Source organism: Lontra canadensis, unplaced genomic scaffold, assembly GCF_010015895.1.
Source record: "Lontra canadensis isolate GAN:19392208 unplaced genomic scaffold, GSC_riverotter_1.0 scaffold7, whole genome shotgun sequence".
In the NCBI taxonomy this organism is placed as follows: Eukaryota; Metazoa; Chordata; class Mammalia; order Carnivora; family Mustelidae; genus Lontra; species Lontra canadensis.
In genome coordinates this window covers 24,166,094-24,189,112 of record NW_022631001.1, presented here as the reverse complement: position 1 = coordinate 24,189,112, position 23,019 = coordinate 24,166,094, and the positions used below count along the sequence as shown (strand labels likewise).

The 23,019-nt window shown below is 40.6% G+C and overlaps 1 protein-coding gene across 1 annotated transcript; it reads right to left on the bottom strand.

The window, feature by feature from the left end:
* Positions 1-1,974, bottom strand: LIPT2 (lipoyl(octanoyl) transferase 2). Its single transcript, XM_032853087.1, has 2 exons — positions 1,506-1,974; positions 1-956 (listed from the first exon to the last, which is right to left on the bottom strand). Exons 1-2 carry the CDS (start codon positions 1,969-1,971, stop codon positions 727-729), a joined length of 696 nt encoding a protein of 231 aa, XP_032708978.1. The 5' UTR covers positions 1,972-1,974; the 3' UTR covers positions 1-726.
* Positions 1,975-23,019: the final 21,045 nt, after the last annotated feature.

Below are 23,019 nucleotides of genomic sequence, written 5' to 3'. Positions count from 1 at the left end.
TATGAGATAATGTTTATTGTTTTAAGTCATTAAGTTTTGGGGTGACTTGTTACATAGCAATGAGTAGTTAATACACAGCCTTATAAATTTAGAGATCTCACTTAAGGAAAACTTACTTCTACCTTTGGCATTTGTACAGTGTGAGAAATTATTCTTGTCTTTTCCTGGCCTCTGGTCTGGCTCAGGTTACCTAACTAAAAATAGCTATCAGGCTAGGCAATCCAATGCAGGAAGTCAAGATCCCATTTTATTCTTTAAAGATTCCTTTCCCTTTTCCTTTTATTGCGGAAAGCTCCCCACCATATCACTTTCACCTGGGCTATCTAGAGATATGATTCCCCCCCAAAATCAAAGGAACTAGAGCCCAGAATCACCAAATTAAATACATTATTTAGAAAGTGGTAAATACTCGAAAACTGATTCTCTATATCTGAGTTTCTCTAAGCTGAGAAAATGGGGGGGTCAATAGTAGTGCTAATGTCTTCCATTTATACATCATGTGTTGCTTTTCATAATGTTTTTGCATCTACCATATCTGAGGTAGGTGAGAAGATATAAATAAGCCAGCAGACATAGGGAAACAATGGCTAAGAGCTCATACTTCGCTCATAGTCTCATGGTGAATGAATGACAGGGCCAACTCTAGAATCTGGGTTTCAGTGACTCCCAAGTCAGTCTGGGTGCTTTTCAAGTAGGACCTCCCAGCTGTGATAACATGAACACTCATCAGTTGGAGCTGTTTTCTGAGATCAACGTGCACTTGTAGGTCTCTTTAAAGGCGTCAAGGAAAGGTGGTATTATTTCATCCACAGTGACATGCCTTTGGAGCTCCTCACTCAGAGAGGTGACACCTGTCCCAACCAGCCCGCAGGGGACAATGTGATCAAACCACACAAGGTCTGTAGAACAGTTCAGAGCCAGGCCGTGGGATGTGATGTGCCTTCCACAGCGGACTCCTGCAAGACAAGAAAAAGGGCCTCAGAGTAGATACCCTTCCCAGGCTTCAGGATGCCCCTCAGTCTGATGAAGGAATTGGACTCCATCACTGGTTTTCCAGCTTTGTTTCTGAAACACCCAAGAGCTTGGGCATAGATGGGGCGGGGGGGGGGGGGGGGGGGGGGGGGGGGGGGGGGGGTGTGTGGCTCCACAGCTCCTGCACTTATTATGGAGATTCCAGAAAATATCTTTTAACAGATATTCTGCTGCTTTAAAAAAAATTTTTTTTGTTTGTTTGAAGATTACTAAACTCCATTATCGTCCAGGCATTGTGACTCATTGGAAGTAACCTGGCAACTCCTCGAAAAGATGAATGTTGGATGGGATAACCACTGAGGGCCCTCCTGAAGGCTGCGAATATGAGATCAGTGAGAAAGCTTAAAACATCAAACGCAGCTGGTAGTTCTGATTCAAAGCCCGCGCCAGATACACTTCCGCCCAGCCCAAGTTTGCTCTCCTCTACATTGGTCCAGTCCCACCAAGCCCCGCCCCCGGCCCACCGCACTAACCTATTGCGCAGATCTTGCGCTCCCCGAGCCAGACGCCGGTGTAGGGCGGAGGCCGGGCGCGGGCGCCGTGCAAGTTCTGGAACTCGCACAGGCGCACGGCGCACTCCTCCAGCGCCGCTACGTGGGTGCGCAGGCGCAGGCCCAGGCGTCTCAGGTCTAGGACTGGGTGGCAGAGCAGCTGGCCTGGGCCGTGGAAGGTGGCCAGGCCGCCGCGGCCTGTGGTGCGTACCTCGGCGCCCAAAGCCCGCAGCCGCGCCGTCTCCTCCGGCGTCAGGCCGCCGCGCAGCCCGGACGTATACACGGGTCCCGCGGGCTCGCAGAGCAGGAGTGCGCCCGCCTCAGTCCCTGACAGGGCCTCAGTGCCTGGCTCGGCCTGCAGCCGCCGCAACCAGCGCTCCTGCAGGGCCAGCAGCTCGTTGTAGGGTAGCCGGCCCAGCAGCACCAGGCGTACCGCTAGCTGCCGCATAGCTTCAGCAGGGGAATCTGCTAGGTCCCGCCCCCTGCCTGGGCTGGAAGCGAGACAGAAGGGGCGGGGACTCAGAGGCACGTCCCCAGTGGCGGCTCCTAAGCGCTGGTCGCAGGCTATAGAGAGATTGTCGGCCCAAGACCCAGTATCAGGTGTGTCTCTTCCACTCATTCAACAACCAGTGGGCGCTTGATACAGTGGTGCACAGTGTATGGCGGGAAAAGGCTGTGCTGGGAAGCTTACAGTCTAATTGCAGACAATAAGCAAGTATTAAAGCATTAAGTAAGGTTATCTCACATACTGAAAACTGTTAGGAAAAGAATATAAAATAGGGTAATGTGTGTCCTGGGTGGAATTACCCGAGGAAAAGAGCGAAAAGGAGGTGAACGTGCAGAAAGGTATGATGGGAAGCTGTAAGAGTGATGGAACCAGGATTCGCAGCGGGAGAAGTTAACCTGAAACAGTTGCTATAGAGGCCTCAACCTGTCTCAAAGAATGCTCTGAACCGGGGATGACCTTTAAGAGTTATTCTGAATTAAAGAACAGGGGCCAGAAGTTTTTATTCCTATCACTGAGCTGTGATAGAGGCTCTATCTGTAACTCTCGGCAAGGCAACTTCTTCTGTGGAAGGCAATTCCGAGAGAAGAATTATGAGCCAGAAGCAGCCTACTATCAGAAGCTGGGGAAATGACTGGCTGGGTCCTGAGGGTGGAGCTGGACCACAGTATCCATTCTGTTGTTTCAGATTGTCATTCAAATAAATTGAACTAATTCAATAAACTTTCACTGAGTACCAACTTTGTTAGGCCTATTTCCAGCTGAAGAGGATACAGAAGGCTATCCCACCCCTTAGTCCTAATAGCGTAAACAACTTGGTTATTAGATCCTCAATCTGTCCTCTGAATTTATCTTCCAAGCTAAAGGCATGGACTATTCAATTGAAAAGAAAGAAAAACGAAAATAAGAAAGCAGGAAATTGTAGACAATAATGTAACAAATTATTGTTTTACCCATCATCCAGCCTTGTCAAATTTTGATATTTTACTATTTTTGCTTAGGTCTTTTTTAATTTTAGAAAACTAGTAACTTCCCTCCCTTAGCTATCTGAAAGACATTTCTTAATATAGACGTAGAAATCCTAAGCAAATATTAGCAAATTGAATCCAGCAATGTATAAAAGAATTAATACATCATGATGAAGTAATGTTCATCCCAGGAATGCAAGATTGGTTTAACATTATAAAATCAAATAATATAATATGAAAAACCATATGATTATTTTCAGTAGGTGCAAAAAAAGCAGTTGGCAAAAATCAACACCCACCCTGACTAAAACTCCCCGCAAACTGGAACAAACTAGGAAGAGAAGAGAAATTCCCCAGTCTGATGAAGGGTATTGGATCATTCAGGGTTCAGACAAGAGAGAAACCACAAAGGTAACATCTTAATTAATTTTGTTTATTTTGAGAAAATTGTAGACTCACATACAGTTGTAAGGAATAATACAGAGAGATCTTCTGTACCCTTTACCCAGTTTTCCCTAATGGTAATGTCTTGCCAATGTCACAATTAGGATATTGACATTGATATAGTCAGGATACAGAACATTTCTTTTTCTTTCTTTTTTTTTTTTTTTTAGATTTTATTTATTTGACTGACAGAGATCACAAGTAGGCAGAGAGGCAGGCAGAGCGAGAGATTGGGGGAAGCAGGCTCCCCGCTGAGCAGAGATTCCAATGCAGAGCTCAATCCCAGGACCCTGGGATCATGACCTGAGCCGAAGGTGGAGGCTTTAACCCACTGAGCCACCCAGGCGCCCCACAGAACATTTCTATCACCACATGGATCCCTCATGTTCTTCTTTTATATCCACCCCCACTCCCACGGAAACACAAATCTGTGTTATATAAATGGAATGACACAATGTATAAACTTTTGGAATTCACTTTTTTTTTTTCCTTAGCATAATTTTCTGGAGACTCATCCAGGTGGTTGCATGTAACAATAGTCTGTTTCTTTTTTTTTGATGAGTAGTTTTCCATGGTAAGGATGGAACACATTTTGTTTATCTTTTCTCCCACTGATAAATAGCTAGATTATTTCCAGTTTTCAGAGAACCTGAATAAAACTGCTACAAATATTTGTATACAGGGTATTTCTGTGTGACCACAGGTTTTCATTTATCTGGAATAAATGCTGAGGAGTACAATTGCTGGGTCTTATGGTGCTTGCATGTTTCGTTTTTTAGAAAAACTGCTCTCCAGAGTAGTTGTCCCATTTTCATTCCTATCAGCAATATATCTATGAGTGATTTAATTTCTCTGCATCCTTGTCAGCATTTGACATTGTCATCATTTTTTAAAGACATTCTAGTAGTAGTATTTTGTTGTGATTTTAATTTATATTTCCCTAATGGCTGAGGATGTTGAACATTTTTACTGTGCTTATTTTCAAGCTGAATATCCTCTTCAGTGAAATGTCTGTTCATGTATTTTGCCCGTTTTCTACTTGTGGTTTGTTAATATTTAATTTTTAGAATTCTTTATATATTCTCAGTTCTAGTCCTTTGTCAGATACATGGTTTGTAAATAGTTCTGCCCAATCTGTGGCTTGTTTTTTCATCCTCTTAATATCTTTTGAAGAGCAAATGTTTGTAACTGTGATAAAGTCCAATTTATCTACTTTTCCTTTAATGGATCAGGATTTTGGTCTAAAAAGTCTTTGCCTAGCCCTACATCCTGGGGAGTTTCTCCTGTGTTTTTCCCTATGTTTGGAAACTTTGGTCATGCTTTTTTTTGGAGTTTTTTTGTTTTTGTTTTTTGTTTTTGTTTTTTGCCTATGGATATCCTATTGCTCCACCACCATTTGTTCAAAAGCCTATGTTTCCTTCATTTAATTGCTCTCACACCTTTGTCAAAAACCAGTTGGGCATAAATCCCTAGCAGATACCAACAGCGTTTTTCACAGAACTAGAACAAATAATCCTAAACTTTGTATGAAACCACAAAAGACCACAAATAGCTAAAGCAATCTTGAAAAAGAAGAACAAAACTGGAGCTATCACAGTCTTGGATTGAAGCTGTAGCAATCAAACTAGTATGGTAATGGCACAAAAATAGACACATAGATCAACAGAACAGAACTGAAAACTCAGAAGTAATCCCTTGGTTATATGAACAATTAATCTATGACAAAGGAGGCAAGAACATGCAATGGGAAAAAGACAGTCTCTTCAACAAATGGTATTGGGAAAACTGGTCAGCTACATGCAAAAGAATGAAACTACACCACTTTCTTACACTGTACACAAAAATAAACTCTATTTTGAGTTTAAAGACCTAAAAGTGAGACCTGAAACCATAAAATTCTTAGAAGAAAACATAGGCAGTAATCTCTTTGACCTCCGCTGTAGAAACATTTTTCTAGATATGTTTCCTGAGGCAAGGGAAACGAAAACAAAAATAAACTTTTGGAACAACAGTAAAACAAAAAGATTTTGCACAGTGAAGGAGACATCAACAAAACAAAAAATCCATGGAACAGTAGAAGATAATTGCAAATTATATACCCAATAAGGGGTAAATGCCCAAAATATACAAAGAACTTACATAACTCAATGCCAGAAAAACACATATAATCCAATTAAATATGGGCAGGGGACATGAACAGACATTTTTCTAAAGAAGACATACAGATGGTCAACAGACACATGAAAACATGCTCAACATCAATAACCATCAGGGAAATGCAACTCAAAACCCACAATGAGGTATCGTCTCACACCTGTTAGAATGGCTAATATCAGAAACACAAGCAACAAGTGTTGGTGAGGTTATGGAGAAAAAGGAACCCTCTTGAAGTGTTGATGAGAATGCAAACTGGTACAGCCATTCTGGAAAAGAGTACAGAGGTTCCTCAAAAACTTAAAAAAAAAAAAACCAAAACAGAATTACCCTATGCCAGTAATTACACTACTGGGTGTTTACCCAAAGAAAATGAAAACACTAGTTCAAAAAGATACATGCAGGCATGCCTGGATGGCTCAGTTGGTTAAGTGTCTGCCTTTGGCTCAGGTCATGATCTCAGGGTTTTGGGATTGAGCCCCATGTCAGGGTCTCTGCTCAGCGGCAATCTATTTCTCCCTCTCCCTTTGTCTTACCTCCCACTTGTGCCCCCCCCAAATAAATAAATAAAATCTTTTTAAAAATGCATTATTTACAATAGTCAAGATATGGAAACAACCCATGTGTCCACTGATAGATGACTGGACAAAGAAGATGTATATGTATACAATGGAATATTCCTTAGCCACAAAAATAAGAATGAAATCTTGTCATTTGCAACCACATGGATGGATCTGGAGGGTATAACGCTAAGTGAAGCAAGTCAGTCAGAGAAAGACAAATACCATATGATTTCACTCTATTGTGGAATTTAAGAACAAAACAAACAAAGAAAAAAAGAGAACCAAAAAGCAGACTCTTTACTATAGAGAACAAACTGATGGTTACCAGGCGGTGGGGGCAGGGGGCGGTGGTGGTGTTGGTGGTGTGTGAAACAGGTCAAGGGGACTAAGAGTACAGTTATTATGATGAACACCGAGTAATGTTTAGAATTGTTGAATCACTATATTGTACATCTGAAACTAATATAACACTGTATGTTAATTATACTGGAATTGAAAAATAAAAAAAATTTAAAAATTATTTTAATGATCATGTTTTGTTTACTTTAGTCATTATAATAGAGACTGCTTTGTGCTAAACACACACACACACACACACACACACCAGTTGGGCATATTTGTAGGGGCTGATTTTAGGATTCCCTTCCATTGATCTATGTGTCTTTCTTTAAACCAATATCATTTATTCCTGATTGCTGTACCTCTGTAATAAGTCTTAAAATCAATTATTCCCATTCCTCCACTTTATTCTTCTTTTTTCCCAAAACTATTTTAGTTATTCTAAATTGTCTTAGGTTTTTGTCTTTCCATATGAATTTTAAAATAATCTTGTCTAGGGGGCACTTGACTGGCTCAGTTGGTAGAGCATGTGACTCTTGATCTCAGGGTCGTGAGTTCAAGCCCCACATTGGGTGTGAGACTATTTAAAATTTTTTTAAAAATTAAAAACATTAAAAAAGGGATGCCCGGGTGGCTCAGTTGTTAAGCATTTGCCTTCAGCTCGGGTCATGATCCCAGAGTCCTGGGATTGAGTCCCACATTGGGCTCCCTGCTCAGTGGGGGTCTACTTCTACTTCTCCCAGTCTCCCTGCTTGTGTTCCCTCTCTGGATGTGTCTCCTCTCTCTGTCAAATAAATAAATAAAGTCTTTTTTAAAAATTATAAAAAAAAACCTCATCTATATCTAAAGAATCTTGATGGAATTTTGATAGGAATTTCATTGAACCTTTATATCTATTTGGGAAGAATCAACATATTTGCTATATTGGGTCTTCCAGTCCATGGACATAGTTATGTCTCACCATTTATTTACATATTCTTTGACTCCTTTCATCAGCATTTTGTAGTTTTCAGCAAACAAATCTATACATGTTTTGTCAGATTTGTACCTAAATATTTCTCCTTTTTGAGTGATTCTAAATGGTACTGTTTTTAATTTCTGTGTCCATGTGTTTGTTGCAAATATATAGAAATGCAACTGATTTTTCCTGAATTCACTTATTAGCCCTAAGAATTTTTTGGTAGATTCTTTAGGATTTTCTATGTAGATAATCTTGTCATCTGCAAAAGGGACAGTTCTATTTTCTTCCTTTCTGATTAGGTATGCATTTAATTTCTCTGTTTTGCCTTATTGTACTGAACGGAACTTCCAGTACTATGTTGAATAAGGGTAGTAAAAGCAGACTTCCTTGCCTTTTTCCAGTCTTAGGGGAAAAGCATTTACTCTTCCACTGTCAGATAAATTGTTAGTTGTAGGCTTGTTGTAGATAATTTATTAAATTGAAAAGTTTCTTTCTATTCCTGTTTCCCTGAGGGTTTTTTTTTTTATCATGAAGGTGTTGAATCTTGTCAAAAGTTTTTTTTGTTTTGTTTTGCAATGATTGGTATGATCATGTGATTTTTCTTCTTTAATCTGTTAATGTGTTAGATTACATTGATTGATTTTTGGATGTTGACTAGCCTTGGAATGAATGAATAAAAAAAATATATATAGATAGATATATAGATATATATCTATATATCTATATATATATCTGGAATAAAGCCCACTTGGTTATGGTGTATAATTCATTTTATACATTTTTATAATTCTTTTTATACATTGTTGTATTTGGTTTGCTAATATTTTGTTGAGGATTTTTACATCTAAGTTTATGAGAGATATTGGTTGAAAGTTTTCTCTTTTTTGTGCTTCTTTTGTTTTGGTATAGGACAATACTAGATTCATAAATAAATTGTGAAGTGTTTTTCCTCTTCTGTTTTCTGGAAGAGATTGTGTAGATTTTCTATATTCTTCTTTAAATATTTGGTAGAATTTCTGAAACTATCTGGGTCTAGAGATTTCTTTCATGGAGTTTTAAAATTACAAATTCAACTTTATTAATAGTTGTAGTTCTATTAAAATTATCAACTTCAAAAATAAATAAATAAATAAAAATTATATATTCCATATGGGTGAGTTGTAGTAGTTTGTGTTTTTCAAGAAATTGGTCCATTTCATCTAAGTTGTCAAATTATATGTGTAAGTTTTTTGTAGTAGTCACTTATTATCCTGTGGATACCTACGTGGTCTGTAGTGATGTCCATTTTGTCATTTTTGATGTTGAAAATGTGTGTTGTCTCTCTCTCTCTCTCTCTCTTTTGTTTGTTAATCTTGTAGAGATTTGTCAATTTTATTATTTTTTTCAAAGAATTCATTCTCTGTTTCATTGTTTCCATTGTTTTTGTTTCTAATTTCATTGATTTCTGCTCTTTATTATTCCCTCTTTCTGCTTGCTTTGGGTTTATTTTGTTTTTCTTTTCCAAATGATTTCTGTGTGGGAGATTAGGTAATTGCTTTTAGACTTTCCCCCTCTTTTCTAGTATGTGGATTTAGTGCTACACATTTTTCCCTCTCAGTATGACTTTGGCTGTATCCACAAAGTTTGCTATAGTGTATGATCATTTTCATTCAGTTCAATGTATCTTTTTATTTCCTTTGAGACTTCCTCTTTGACCCATGGATTATTTCTAAGTATGTTACATGCTTATTATCTTTCTGTTAATGATTTCTAGTCTGATTCCACTGTGGACAGAGAACACACTATATGTTTCCAATTCTTTAAAAAAAAAAATGTTTCTTAATGGCCTCATATGGTCTACCTTGGTATATGTTCCATGGGAAGCTTAAAAAAAAATGTATGTTCTGTTATTGTTGGGTACAGTAGTTTTTAAACACTAATTAGAATCTATTGGTAGATGGTGTTGATGTTTTCTTCTATATCCTTGCTGATTTTCTATCTAATTGTTCTACCAATGGTTCAAAGAAGGGTGTTGAAGTCTCCAAATTTAATTGTGGATTTACCTATTTCTCACTTGAGTTCTATTACTCTTTGTTTCACATATTTTGTTTGGTATATATCCATTTATGATTGCCCTGTCTTCTTGGTGGGTTGATCCTTCTATCATTTTATAAAGTTCTTCTCTGTCTCTGATACTATTCTTTGCTCTGAAGTTTACTTTGATTGGATTGTAGTCACTCACTCCTGCTTCCTTTGATTACTTTTGCATCATATATATTTTTTCATCCTTTTACTTTCAATTTGTCTTTATTGTTATATTTAAAGTGAGTTTCTTACAGATAACGTATGGTTGGGCCATGCTTTACCCCCCTCATTCTACCAATCTCTGTCTTTCAATTAGTATATTTAGGTCATTTAGATTTAATGTAATTATTGATATATTTCTATATTAAGGCTTAATCCCGGTAGTTCATTTTTCTGTTTGTTCTGGTTTTTTATTATTATTTCTCTGTTTTCTTTTTACTGTCTTCCTGTGCTTAATGTCATTGTCAGGAAATGTAAATCAAAACCACAATAAAATGATATTACGCACTCTGGTGAGTGTGTAAAATTTAAAAAAAAACTGAAAATATCAAGTGTTGACAAGATTGTGGAGCAACCAGAAATCTCACATAATGTTGTTGGTAGTGTAAAATGGTACAAACACTTTGTTAAATGTCTGGCATTTCTTATGAAACTAAATATACACCCATCCTATGGCCCATTTTTTCCTCTAGGAATGTACCCATGATAAATGAAAATATTTATACCACAAAAAGATTTTTATAACAATGTTCAATACAACTTTATTCATCATACTCCCAAACTGGAAACAGCCCAACTATCTATCAATTAGAATGGATATACTGCAGTATATTTATACAATGGACTGCTGCTCAGGAATTAAAATGGACAAACTATCTTCCATGAATAGGATAATTTGTGGCTCAAAAGATTCTTAAGTACTATGACTATGAAGAAGATGAATATGGGCCCACATCTACTACACAACCAAAAGTAGTAGGTATCACTTGTACTTACTTCCTATGTCCAGAACTTAGTCACTTGACCACATCTAGCTTTAAGAGAGTTTGTAAGTATAGTTGCTGGGTGATCTTATGCCTAGTTAAAATTCAGGCAATCTATTAATAAAGGAAGAATGGGGTATGTGACAGTCACTGTCACAATTACATTGAAAAACTAACAAAGTGATAAAAAATATACATTTGTAAAAATTTGTTTAAATATTTATTGCTTTTGATTTCATAGTTTTTGTATTTTGAATTCTTTAAAAAAAAATGGGAGAGGAGTGGTCCTAAACATTTCTGGGGACCCTTGAGAAGCTTGTCAGCTCCAGCTTGTGGTATACCTAATGGATACAAGATATCTGAGGATAATGAAACCACTGAGAGAGGGAAGGTATGATCTCTCTCAGCCCCAGCCCCTATCCTAGACAAGAAGGTAGCCTTTCAAAGGACTTGGGCCCAGATTCAGTATGCAAGTTGTGGGGCTAGAGGAATATAAACACTTAGACAAAGATATCAACTTCTCCTAAAAAAAAAAAAAAAAAAAAAAAAGCGAGAGCCAGAGAGAGAGAGATATCAACTGATCCTTGTGTAGCTGGGGAATAGCCACAGGGGTGGGGAAGGAGGAAATGGGAAGGTAGGGGTAAGGGAATAACAACTAGAATAAGACTCAGGGCCAAGAAATTGGAAAGGGAGACAAAATAACCTGGACAGACATATACAATGGTAGGTTTCAGAGCAAATTACGAAAGTCATTATGAGTCATCAGTGACAGTGCTGTTGTTTAAAAATAAACATAGTGTTTAGATAGCTCCAGGCTCTGAGGGAAGAATAGAGGTTAAACTTCATAAGCCCTGTCCCAGGGTATCTGTAGTTCATTAGTAAATAGCTATGGGATTAGGAAAGTAACTCAAGACTCAGCTCTTGGAGAAGATGATCTCAGTATGTAAAAGGTTCTAATGGGAATTAGAAGGAGTCCTGGGCTGGGAGGTTGGGATCTGGGCTCATGTTCTGTGTCTATCACTATTTATTTGAGTATATGAACTCCTTTGGGGAAGGTCACACATAATTTGATCCCTAGATCCCCACTTACCCTAGTGCCTGGCACACAGTAAGTTTTTAGTGAATATTTGGAGAACAAAGGCATGATTTGTTAAATAAATAACTATTTATTCATATTTATATATACATAACTGTGTGCCCTTGAACTGGGACATTTTACCAGGGTCTTGACCATAAAAGGAAACAGTGGATCAAGGTGGCCTTCAGGTCCCTAGTGATACTAAATTTTCAGGACATGAGGATGGATGTTTGGCTACCATCATCCTAAAAAGTGTGTATCTCATAGTATGCTGAATCAACCTCAAATCATCCTATCAGCTTCAGTACAAAGACTGTCCTTTCCACAGTGCCACCCTGTCCCATCCCTCAACAACTTGTCTGTACCTCTGCAAATATATAGTCTGCCTGGGTTATTGTAGGTTGGGTTGGTCATCCTCCCGCCCCCCACTTGACCTGTGACCTGAGAATACAGAGTAAAGCTAATACCATGTGCTCGGGACTGTAAAAGCTTTGAAACTATCAATGTATTTAATATCTTAACAACCCATAAAGTAGGTACTATTATCTTCCTCATTTCACAGACGAAGAAACTGAGACACAAAGTGAGTATATTGCTTACTATTAAGCTACTACTATGAGCTAGGGACAGGATTCAAGTCTGGGTAATCAGGCTATAGAACCTTGCCCTTAACCGGGATCCAAATACCCCAGAGCATGCATCTCATAGTTTGGCACATAGAGGTTACTCAACAAAAATGTTTGTTGAATAAATAAACAAAAGCAATAAACTGAGAAGCTGGGTGTTTGGAGGGCCTACTGACTGCCAGCCTTTCCTCAGTGTATAGGGTTAGTGTGTTGTTTCATCTGTCCATTCATCCATCCCTCCCTTTATCCATCAATTCAATGAGTAGTTACGGTCCTGCCTGATTCCAGTCCATGTAGCTGGAGGCAGAATAGTGTGTCTTCCCAGCTGCTGGCTGCCATCTTGCTCTGAGAATCTATAGCACTGTCTGTGTTCTGAATCCTGGTGTTCTTCTTGGTTTCTATGCCCCTAGATTGAGACATACTCCTTAGACACTGATTGTGACTATTGATCCTGAACTGTTAGCTCCAGGGTCATAGCCAACCATGGCCTCCTTGCCAGATTCCATCTGCTCCCTCCCGCTCCTGATCGGCAATGGCCAGGGACCCAGCACAATCCTAAGCATGTGATGTCATAGACCTGACGACACCTCTTGGTTCCCTGATCTCTAGTATCACTGACCCTCTTCTCAGCTTCTAAGGAATTACAGATAAAATGAAGGACTTGAGCCAAAGCAGGCCTATGAGGGCTCTGCCACACTTGTGTAGACTCTGCTTGTCAGTGCTATATGGACCTCAGAAGTCATTCCAATCTCTGCTCTCCCTGAGGCAAGAGAAAGGCAAGGGACTTACACAAGTCTATTCAGGGAAAGAAACACGACTGGAACTCCGGGATCCTGACTACCAGCCCAGTGGTTCTGAAATCCATTTCTAGTAATGGAGACTTCTTACTGAAATTTTACATAGATCTCCATTATATAAGGCAGAATGCCTCTGCTTCTTGGCCTCTCTCTCCCTGTCTCAGCCTTAAAGTCACTTCTTTATTTATCATTCACTCTCAACAGTAGAGGTTGGTCTAGTGAGATCCTGAGCTTATGCATAAATGGCAGCCACCTCCCTCCAACCTGTTTCCATCTATCTCACCTTTCACACTACATCCAGATACGTTTCAAAAACCCAGACTTGTCTGTGCTACCCTCCAGTTTAAAAACATCCATTCACCTATTTGGCCAACGGTATTTATCAAATGCTTTCATTGTGATGGGCAACAGCACACGAACAAAACAGTCCCTGACGGCCTTGGGTGGGCGGGTAAGACAGAAAGACCTGGAGGCAATCACACAAATCACTAAACAGGGTATGCTGACTGAGAATAAACCAGGAGGATGGCTTGAGGCCAGACTCTTGAGGCCAGGACTGCACAAGGCCGGTCCTGCAGAACCTTAAAGGTCACTAAAGTTGTGGGTCTTTATCTTAAGAGCAATGGGAATACAGTTGAAGGTTTTCAGCAAGATAGCAATTCTGATGCTATTTATGTTTTAATATCATGCTGGTTGCTATGGGGAGAGCAGGTAGGAGGAAGGTCGGAGAGGAAGCAGAGAGGCCTGTTTAACCAAGAGATCATTGTACTCCAAGTGAGAGATGATGACAGCCTGGGCTGGAGGGGACCAGCAGAGATGGAGTGAGGAGAGATGTAAGATATATTCTGGAGGCAGAACCACAGGGCCAGTTGATGGACTGGATATGCGGGGAGTGAGGCAAAGGGAGGAATCAAGGGACACCTGGGTGGCTCAGTCAGTTAAACAGCTGACTTTAGCTCAGGTCGTGGTTCCAGGCTCCTGGGATCGAGTCCTGCATGGGGCTGCTTGCTCAGCAGGGAGCCTGCTTCTCCCTCTGCCTGCTGTTCCCCTGCTTGTTCTCTCTCTGACAAATAAATAAATAAAATATTTAAAAAAAAAAAAAGTAGGAATCAGGATGCAATGCCATGGACTAGTGCAGGAGGGATCTCTTCCCTGGACCCTGCACTTTAGAAGCCTTACATATCCCCTCCCTTGCTGGCATGCACCCTCTCCACATCCCCCAGAGTTCAGTAAAGAAAGCATGGTTGATTTGACACTCAGGAGCTGGCGATCAGTGCTGGGGCTGCATGTCCTATACACGGAACATTCCCTTCTGTGTGTAAACTCATTCAGGCCCCAGGGAAACACTTCATCTGTCTTGCTTTACAGCCTCAATACAAAATAAATTGTGTGTTTTACATGCAACAAAATGCACACAATTAAGTACACAGTGTGAGGAGATGAATGTATCCATCTGTGTAACCATCTCCCTCAATCATGGATATAGACCACTTTCTTTACATGGCAGCTGTGTCTGGAGTTCCGTGGCTTGTGCTGCTGCCCACATCAGAGCTGGACACTGCTCTGGGTTATTCTGACCATGTGAGTGGCGGAGATCTTGGGGAGAGGAAGAGAGAAACACACGAATAGGTTCTGCGGAATCTATTTCCTCAAATAACACGAATGCGTAATGGGACATCATTTCCCAGAGTGTTTGCTTCTCTTTGTGTTCTAATTTGTGGTCGGAGGAACTCAAGACTTGCTTGGTATATGTAACAGTGGCACGTGGCAGCTAATAAATATTTTGATTATAAAAAATTCATACTACTCTTACATTTGTTTATATGTAAATATATGGTCTGATTAGAGCATGTGTGAACATGATACTGATTCTTTGTGGACTTAGATATTGCTTTAAGAAATGATGAAAACCCCGATGTGGGGCTCAATCCCAGGACACTGGGATCATGACCTGAGCCGAAGGCAGAGGCTTTAATCCACTGAGCCACCCAGGCGCCCCAGAGTATGGGTCTTTTACCTTTTTGGTTAAGTTTATTCCTAGGTATTTTTTAGTTTTGGTGTTATTATAAATGGGATTGTTTTCTTACTTTCTCTTTCTGCTGCTTCATGATTACTGTATAGAAATGTAGTAGATTTCTGTACATTAATTTTATATCCTGTAACTTTACTGAATTCATTTATCAGTTCTAGTATTTTTTTCTAGAGTCCTTAGGGTTTTCTATATATAATACCATGTCATCTGCAAATAGTGAAACTTTTATTTCTGCCTTATCAATTTGGATTCCTTTTTTTTCTTTTTGTCATCTGATTGCCTTGGCTAGGATGTGCAGTACTATGTTAAATAAAAGTGGTAAGAGTGGCCATCCTTGTCTTGTTCCTGACCTTAGGGAAAAAGCTCTCAGTTTTACAATTTATTATATATATAATGTTTATTTTTATATATAAATATAATTGTTCATACTTTTGATATAAATTTATTTTTATATATAATTATTATGAAATATATAATTTACTATGTGTTCCCATAACAATATTTGACCACAATATATAAAATTCAGGACACATTGTGTTTTTTTTTTTTAAGATTTTATTTATTTACAGGGCACCTGCGTGGCTCAGTGGGTTAAAGCCTCCGCCTTCAGCTCATCTTGGGATCCAGCCCTGCATCAGGCTCCCTGCTCGGCGGGGAGCCTGCTTCCCCCATCCCCCCCGTTCCCCCCTGCCTGCCTGTTTGCCTACTTGTGATCTCCGACAAATAAATAAATGAAATTTTTAAAAAAGATTTTATTTATTTATTTGTCAGAAAGAGAGAGAGAGAGAACGCTCACAAGCAGGCAGAGGTGGAGAGAAAAGCAGGCTTCCTACTGAGCAAGGAGCCCGATGCGGGACTCAATGCCAGGACCCCAGGATCATGACCTGGACCGAAGGCAGTGGCTCAACCGACTGAGCCACCCAGGCATCCCCAGGATACATTGTTTTAACCTAAATTTTGTCTTAAGATGTTTGTTGACGCTTAGCGAAATAAGTCAATCAGAGGAAGACAATTATCATATGATCTCCCTGATATGAGGAAGTTGAGAGGCAAAGTGAGGTGTTTGGGGGGTAGGAAAGGAATAAATGAAACAAGATAGGATCAGGAGGGAGACCAATCTAAGAGACTCTCAATCTCACAAAACAAACTGAGGGTTGCCAGGGGTAGGGGGTTTGGGAGAGGGTGGTTGGGTTATGGACATTGGAGAAGGTATGTGCTATGGTGAGTGCTGTGAAAAGTAAACCTGGCAATTCACAGACCTGTACCCCTGGGGCTAATAATACATTATATGTTAATAAAAAAATTTAAAAATTTAAAAAAAACCATCAGCAAGTAACAAAATGACAATTAAAAAAGAAAAAAAGATGTTTGTTGACAATTCCAGTTACTAGTGGAAAGTTTTTCCAAATTGAAATTAGTAAGTAAAAAAAAAAGTCTAAAATATACAGTGATTCAACAAAGTTTATTTAATTTTGGACCTTATTGTCAATCAAACAAAATTATTTGAAAACTCTTGATTATAACAATGTAATTGGTGATTTTTTTTAAATGAGGGTGAGAACAAATTTTATGAAATATATAATCATTTATAAATCATATATTCCTTTTTTATACATATATTACTATCCATCAAAACAAAACCATTAAATTCAGTCATCTTTGATGTTTTGCCAGCTTTCAACCATAAAATAGCCATAGCTTTTGAGCAGAAGAAGCCAGAATACACTGCCAAATTCCATTTATATGAAGTCTGTGATAGGCAAAACTAATCTATGGTGATAGAAATTTGAGGGGTGGTTGCCTGCCGGGGAGAAGAGGGGAAATTGGCTGCAAATAAGCATAAGGAAACTTGCTAGGCTAATGATAATTGACTGGGGTGGTGGCCACACAATGTATTTGTTAATGCTCCTCAAATTATACTCTTAAAAAAATGTGTGCATTTTATTCTATGCAAAAATACCTCAAAAAATTAAGGAGACCTTTTCTCTTAAGAAACAAGTAATTGATTTAATCTGATGTATAACTTTTTAAATATTTAGCATCATGACATTGTATTTTTGGCCTGGGCCAGGAGATAATGCTTTGGTTTCCAGCAAGAGTCCTTGCATGGTACCATTACTGAGATGGGGAAAGCACAGGAGGATTATGCTTGATGGAGGCACTGCTGATGTGCAGCTGGTGCATTTCCGGACCACAGTATGACTGTGCCTGTTAGGAAAACCACTGCCACTGTGAGCCCCCGCAGCTGCCTGGACTTCCCCTGGGGCCCTCAGATCCTCCCACTCTCCAGTATCTACAGTGTTGATGATAGCTGGCATAGCTATGGGCCTTTGGGATGCTGATCCCAAACCCGGAGGACCTGCTGGTGCCTCTGCCCTAAATATTTTTAATATCTCTGCTGGTGGGGCTGGGCAAGGAAGCATGTAAGTCAGGCTTCTTTCTGGGAAATGTAATTTTTTTTTTTTAAGATTTTATTTATTTGTTTGACAGAGAGATCACAAGTAGGCAGAGAGGCAGGCAGAGAGAGGAGGAAGTAGGCTCTCTGCAGAGCAGAGAGCCCGATGTGGGGCTCGATCCCAGGACCCTGGGATCATGTCCTGAGCCGCCCAGGTGCCCCGAGGGAAATGTAAATTTAGATATGACTATAAGACATCCAAGTGGAAACATCAACGCTATATAAATGTATAGAAATTGGGAGGTGAGGTCTGGTCTGGACATGGAAATGTTGGCTCCCCACTGCCAACACAAATCCAGACTCCCTCACGCTGATCATCCAGCCCCCACCTATCTTACCAGTTCCATCTCCTGCCACCTCCCTGCCAGGACCCCTGCCTTCTTGCTGCTTCCTGATCATGCCTTGTTCTAGGACATGCCAGGCCCTCTGCCTGGAATGCTCTACCATGTCTTCCCCACTGCCCACCTTCCTCCTCATCCTCACTTGTCTCCTCCTCCTGCAGCCTTCTGCCTCCTGTTCTACCTACCACGGCTCTCCGTAGAGAGGAGAGCATACTGCCTTGTACACTTCTGTTTAGATCCCAGCTTCTTCCAGGTTAAGGTGGGGTCCAGTGGCTCTCCCGGCCCAGCAGAGCCCTGATATGGAGCAATTTTCCGGTGAACATTGAAGGAATGGATGATAATGCACGGTCCCAATGGTATTTACCACAGCCCCACCTTGACTCCATAGGCTCTGTGCGTGTTGAGCCACACATTTAGACAAGCTAAACTTGTTTTTCTTGAAAGAATGGGCTCTTTAATGGCAAAGACCATTCCTTTCACATCACTTCTCACTCTCTCACCGCCTGAGAAAGAGCACACAAATGAGAAGAATGAAGAGTTTAGTCAGTTGGAATTTAATTTCAGCCTGGACTCTTGGGAGCTGAGTGACTTGGGGAAGTGACATAACCTCTCTGAGCCTCAGACTTCTCAGATGTCAAGGGTGGGGATAGTAGTACCTCCCTCATAAGGCAAATGTAAGGACTAAATGAAATAATGCCTATAAAAGTTTTTACCAGGGCCTGGGGAGAGGGGAATGGGGAGTAACGAGTACAGAGCTTCAGTCTGGGATTATAAAAAAAGTTTTGGAGATAGATAATAGTGGTGGTTGTACCACAGTGTAAATGTCGTTAATGACTTAAAACATGGCTAAAATGGTAAATTTTATGTTATGTATATTTTACCACAATACAAATCAATCAGTCAATCAATCCAGAATGAGAGAAGTCAGACCCCTTTCCGCCCCCCCCCCCCCCCGCACTAAAAAAGCGTGGTCTCAGGTACACAGTGGGTGATCTCTCTGTCTGAGTTTCCTCCTTCCTTCCTTCTGGATTTATCTTTACTTGGGGTCCAGGGCCAAGGCCAAGAGGCAGGATGAGGGAGAGCAGGATGGGTGTCGAGAGAGGAAGTGATTAAATGTTGAATGAGGATCTGGTGGTGGTGGGGTCAAAGCCAGGATGGCCCACCAGGAAGGTCTGGCTTGAGGAGCCAGGCTGCCTTTCTGCCTGGAAGGAAGAAGGATATCCGGAGGTCAGGGATGACACTAGTGTTTTTAGCCATGGGAGAGAAGTGAGACATCCAAATTAAGAAGGAAAGGCGGGTGGGAATTGCAGGATGTCTGTATTGGCCTATGCTACAAAAATAAATGCTTCTGTGAGTAAGTATTACGTAAATAAATAAGTACAGATTTTTTTTAAAAGCCCTCAAATCCACTTTTTCCCTCCACTTTACCAAGGACAAGGGCAGCATAATAAACTGAGAAAGGAAACAAAGAGATTTAAGATTCTGGCTGCTATGGGGAAATTTCAAATGAGGTCTGACGCTATTTTTGTTTCTTTTTCATTATGAAAAATACGTTGCCTGACATGGGCACCCTGCCACCATTGGGAGAACCGTGAGAATCCAGTTTGTTCCCAAAACATTGCCATGGGGAGGTGAGGTCACAAGGGAACATGGCTTTCCCCCAAGGGAGGCCTAACCAAAAATAAATAATGTCCTAGAAGTGAGAATCAGAGCACATGGCCCTGGTCTAGTATTTTCATATTCTAGCTGGGTTCCCTGGGGCAAATCATTTCACCTCTCTGCATTTTAGTTGTTGTATTCATTTCATTAGGTGCTTCTCTGTCTGAGAGTGTAAGTCTAGGATATATTCTTTTCAAGCACTTGAAGAGAACAACAGTGGGAGTTGAAGACAGGAAAGAAAATGCTGAGCTCGTTGGTAGAGCTGAATATCCTGGAGTCAAAAGAGAAGTCACCTAGCTCATTCATTCACTCATTCATTCATTCATTCATTCATTTGTTCATGTATTCTGTATTCCTATCTGAGCAATACCCTGTCCCTGGCTCTTGTGTAGGAAAGTGAGGACCACAAATGGATCGGATGCAGTTCTCACCTTCACCAAGCTTGCAGTCTAAAGGATGGAGGGAATGATATGGGGGCAAGGCAAGAGGGTAAATGAATAATTATACCACCAGAGCCTAGAGGGTTGGAGACTGAGCATATAGGGTATGGTAAAGGTGCAGATTGGGCAAGCTTCACTCAGCTTCTGGAAGCCAGGGAAGGCTTCTAGAGGATGAATACATTCAAAGGACAAGAAGGTCACCAGGCGGATAAAAGGGGAGAATCAGCAGACTATCTCATGCACAAGTGACCTTCTCATTTCAGTCTCAGAGGACTGATGTTCTTCCTTCTAGTTCTTTAGGTAAAGACATCCCAGAGTTTTGGAAATCATTAGACCAGAGCTTCTCAAACCTGAATCTGTACACTCCTCAGGGCTCCTAGATGCATTTTTAAAAGTGTAAAATGTGTCCATGAGAACTTTCAATGTTATATTTTATTCTGGTAATAATCCTAATACATTAAAATAAATGTGTTCTGACTTGTCTGCAAGACCACTACCTACCATGTCACTTTGACCTTGACCTTATGTTTATGATTGCTCTGGTGCCCCGGAGTGCTACCTTCATTGTTAGAGTCTGGCCAGGAACACAGCGGGGTGGACTCAATGTAAATGCCGCTGCTGTGCCAGGTGAAAGTCAGATGGGTTCTTGGAGTACTAGCAACATGAAGATTTTCCATGAGTCTGACCAGAGAAGCATGGTGGGAGCTGCCAGCAGTTATACGGTGCTGGGAGCTTGCAGACTCGAGAGAACTATGCAGTAGCTATGTGAGGCACAGCCAGGTTTCACATGGCAATTTCATTTCAGCAATACAATGTCTTCTGTCACATTCAACTGAAGTCTTTATTTGAATTTTATAGGTTTTATAGTTTTATTTTCCATTTGTCTTGGTTTAGAGTATTAGAACTATAAGCACAAGGGATGTATACTGAGTTTTGTGCTTATAAATATGTAAGTGGCAGTAGAATAAAAATAAATCAATTTCAGAGTGAGTCCATGAGTATTAAAAACAATTTTTTAAAATTTTATTTTTAAGTAATCTCTACACCCAACATGGGGTTCAAACTTACAACCCCGAGATTAAGAGTCACATGCTCTACTGATTAAGCCAGTCAGGCACCCATAGACTGTGAGAATTTTGAAGAATGGCCCATCCATTACTTGAGTTTGAAAAACATTCTGTTAGCTGCTTGGTGAACAATTCTCGTTGTTAAGAATGTCTTCTTATGGGCACCTGGGTGGCTCAGTGGGTTAAAGCTTCTGCCTTCGGCTCAGGTCATGATCCCAGGGTCCTGGGATCGAGCCCCACATCAGACTCTCTGCTCAGCAGGGAGCCTGCTTCCTCCTCTCTCTCTCTCTCTCTCTCTGCCTGCCTCTCTGCCTACTTGTGATCTCTGTCTGTCAAATAAACAAATAATATCTTTAAAAAAAAAAAAAAGAATTTCTTCTTAGAGGGATACCTGTATGGCTCAGTTGGTTAAGCATCTGCCTTCAGCTCAGGTCATGATCTCAGGGTCCTGGGATCAAGTCCCCACACTCGGGCTCCTTACTCAGCAGGGAGCCTGCTTCTCCCTCTGCTTGCCGTTCCCCCTGCTTCTGTGCACACTCTCTCTGGCACACAAATAAATAAAATCTTCAAAAAAAAAAAAAAAGAATTTCTTCTTAGAGTCTAAAGCGAGTCTTTCCTCCTGCCACCTAAGGTCAAAATAACCCCCAGAAAGAGGTTATTTTCATGCAGTTCAAAAAAAGTCCACAGGACCTCTAGGAAGTAACTCCGTCTTCCAGAGTTAGGCACATCTGACATTTATTTTACCATTTTTCCGCTGCCCCCCCCCAATATGTACCTTCAGCCAGGCTGCAGAGGTTAGTACCTTAGCAGTATTTAGTAAGCAATTTGAGCAAAGCCCTTGATCTCTCCAAGAGATACTTCCCTAATCTATAAAACAATTATGCTAATAAAATGTTACATCTTAGGGCTGTTGTGAGGATTAATTGGGCAAGCTCCTGGGGATATAGTGGTAACAGTTCCAATAGCCACCACTAATGTTAAACAATTTTCCTACTTTACCTTACTTCATCTTCCCTAGTTTGCATGATGATAGTTTAATCTAAATTTTATAGCTCAAGAAACAGGCTCAGAGAGGTAAAAGGAATTTGCTCAGTTGGCTGAATTGGGAATCAAACCTAACCCTCAGGCAAATGGCCTTGCTTGTGACTATTGCCCAAAGTACTCATGCTCTGCCAGCTCCACCTATAGAAATCTTACCTTTTAACAATTCTTAACAGAAGTAACTCTTCTCCTGTGTGCTCATACATTTTGCTTAGCCTCATGGGTTACAGGAATTTAATCTACTTTTGTATTATATAGTCAGTTTACCCAGGACACACCCACTGGGAGGCGGAGGATGGGGACAGATTATCTGGGGTCTAGGAACAATCAAATGTTCTCTGACTCTGAGCCCCCACCCAGTGAAGTCACCTACATCCAGAGACCCTTCCCAGAAAACCCCTACCACTCCTTTCCCGTGGCCTGGTTCCCAGGGGCTCACTTAGGTGTTTGTTATGTTGAAAGCAATTGCATGGAGCCAGGACAATGGGCTCCAGCCTCAGGCCTGGGAGTATGGTGTCCCATCTGGACAAGTCATTTGAACTTCCTGGGCCTCACGCTCTGTAAAATGGGGTCGGGGTGTGGGTATATGTGGAATGCTTGATAAAGTCCTACCCATTTTTAACATTCTATGTTTTAAAAGTTGTAGCCAGAACACAGACATGAGACCTATGGCCAGATAAAGTTTCTTGGAGCAGGGCATTTCCTGAGACTACGTTATTGTATTCTATCTTTATGAATTCTAGGGAGAAGGGGGGAAAATGGATATTGAAAACACAACTTACTTTAGTCACATTTGCTCACTCATGCTTTCTGTTTTTCTGCCTTTTTTTTTTTTTTTTTTTTGGACAGAGTGAGAAAGTGTACAAGCAGGGGGGTAGCAGGCAGAGGGAGAGGGAGAAGCAGGCTCCCCACTGAGCAAGAACCCTATGTGGGCCTTGATCCCAGTATCCTGGGATCATGACCCAAGTTGAAGCCAGAT

Excerpts from the sequence above, each read along its gene's own strand:
- LIPT2 (XM_032853087.1), bottom strand. The coding sequence starts at position 1,971 with ATGCGGCAGCTAGCGGTACGCCTGGTGCTGCTGGGCCGGCTACCCTAC. Across the intron at positions 957-1,505 it reads GCGCAAGATCTGCGCAATAG|GAGTCCGCTGTGGAAGGCAC; the intron begins GTTAGTGCGGTG and ends CTTGTCTTGCAG.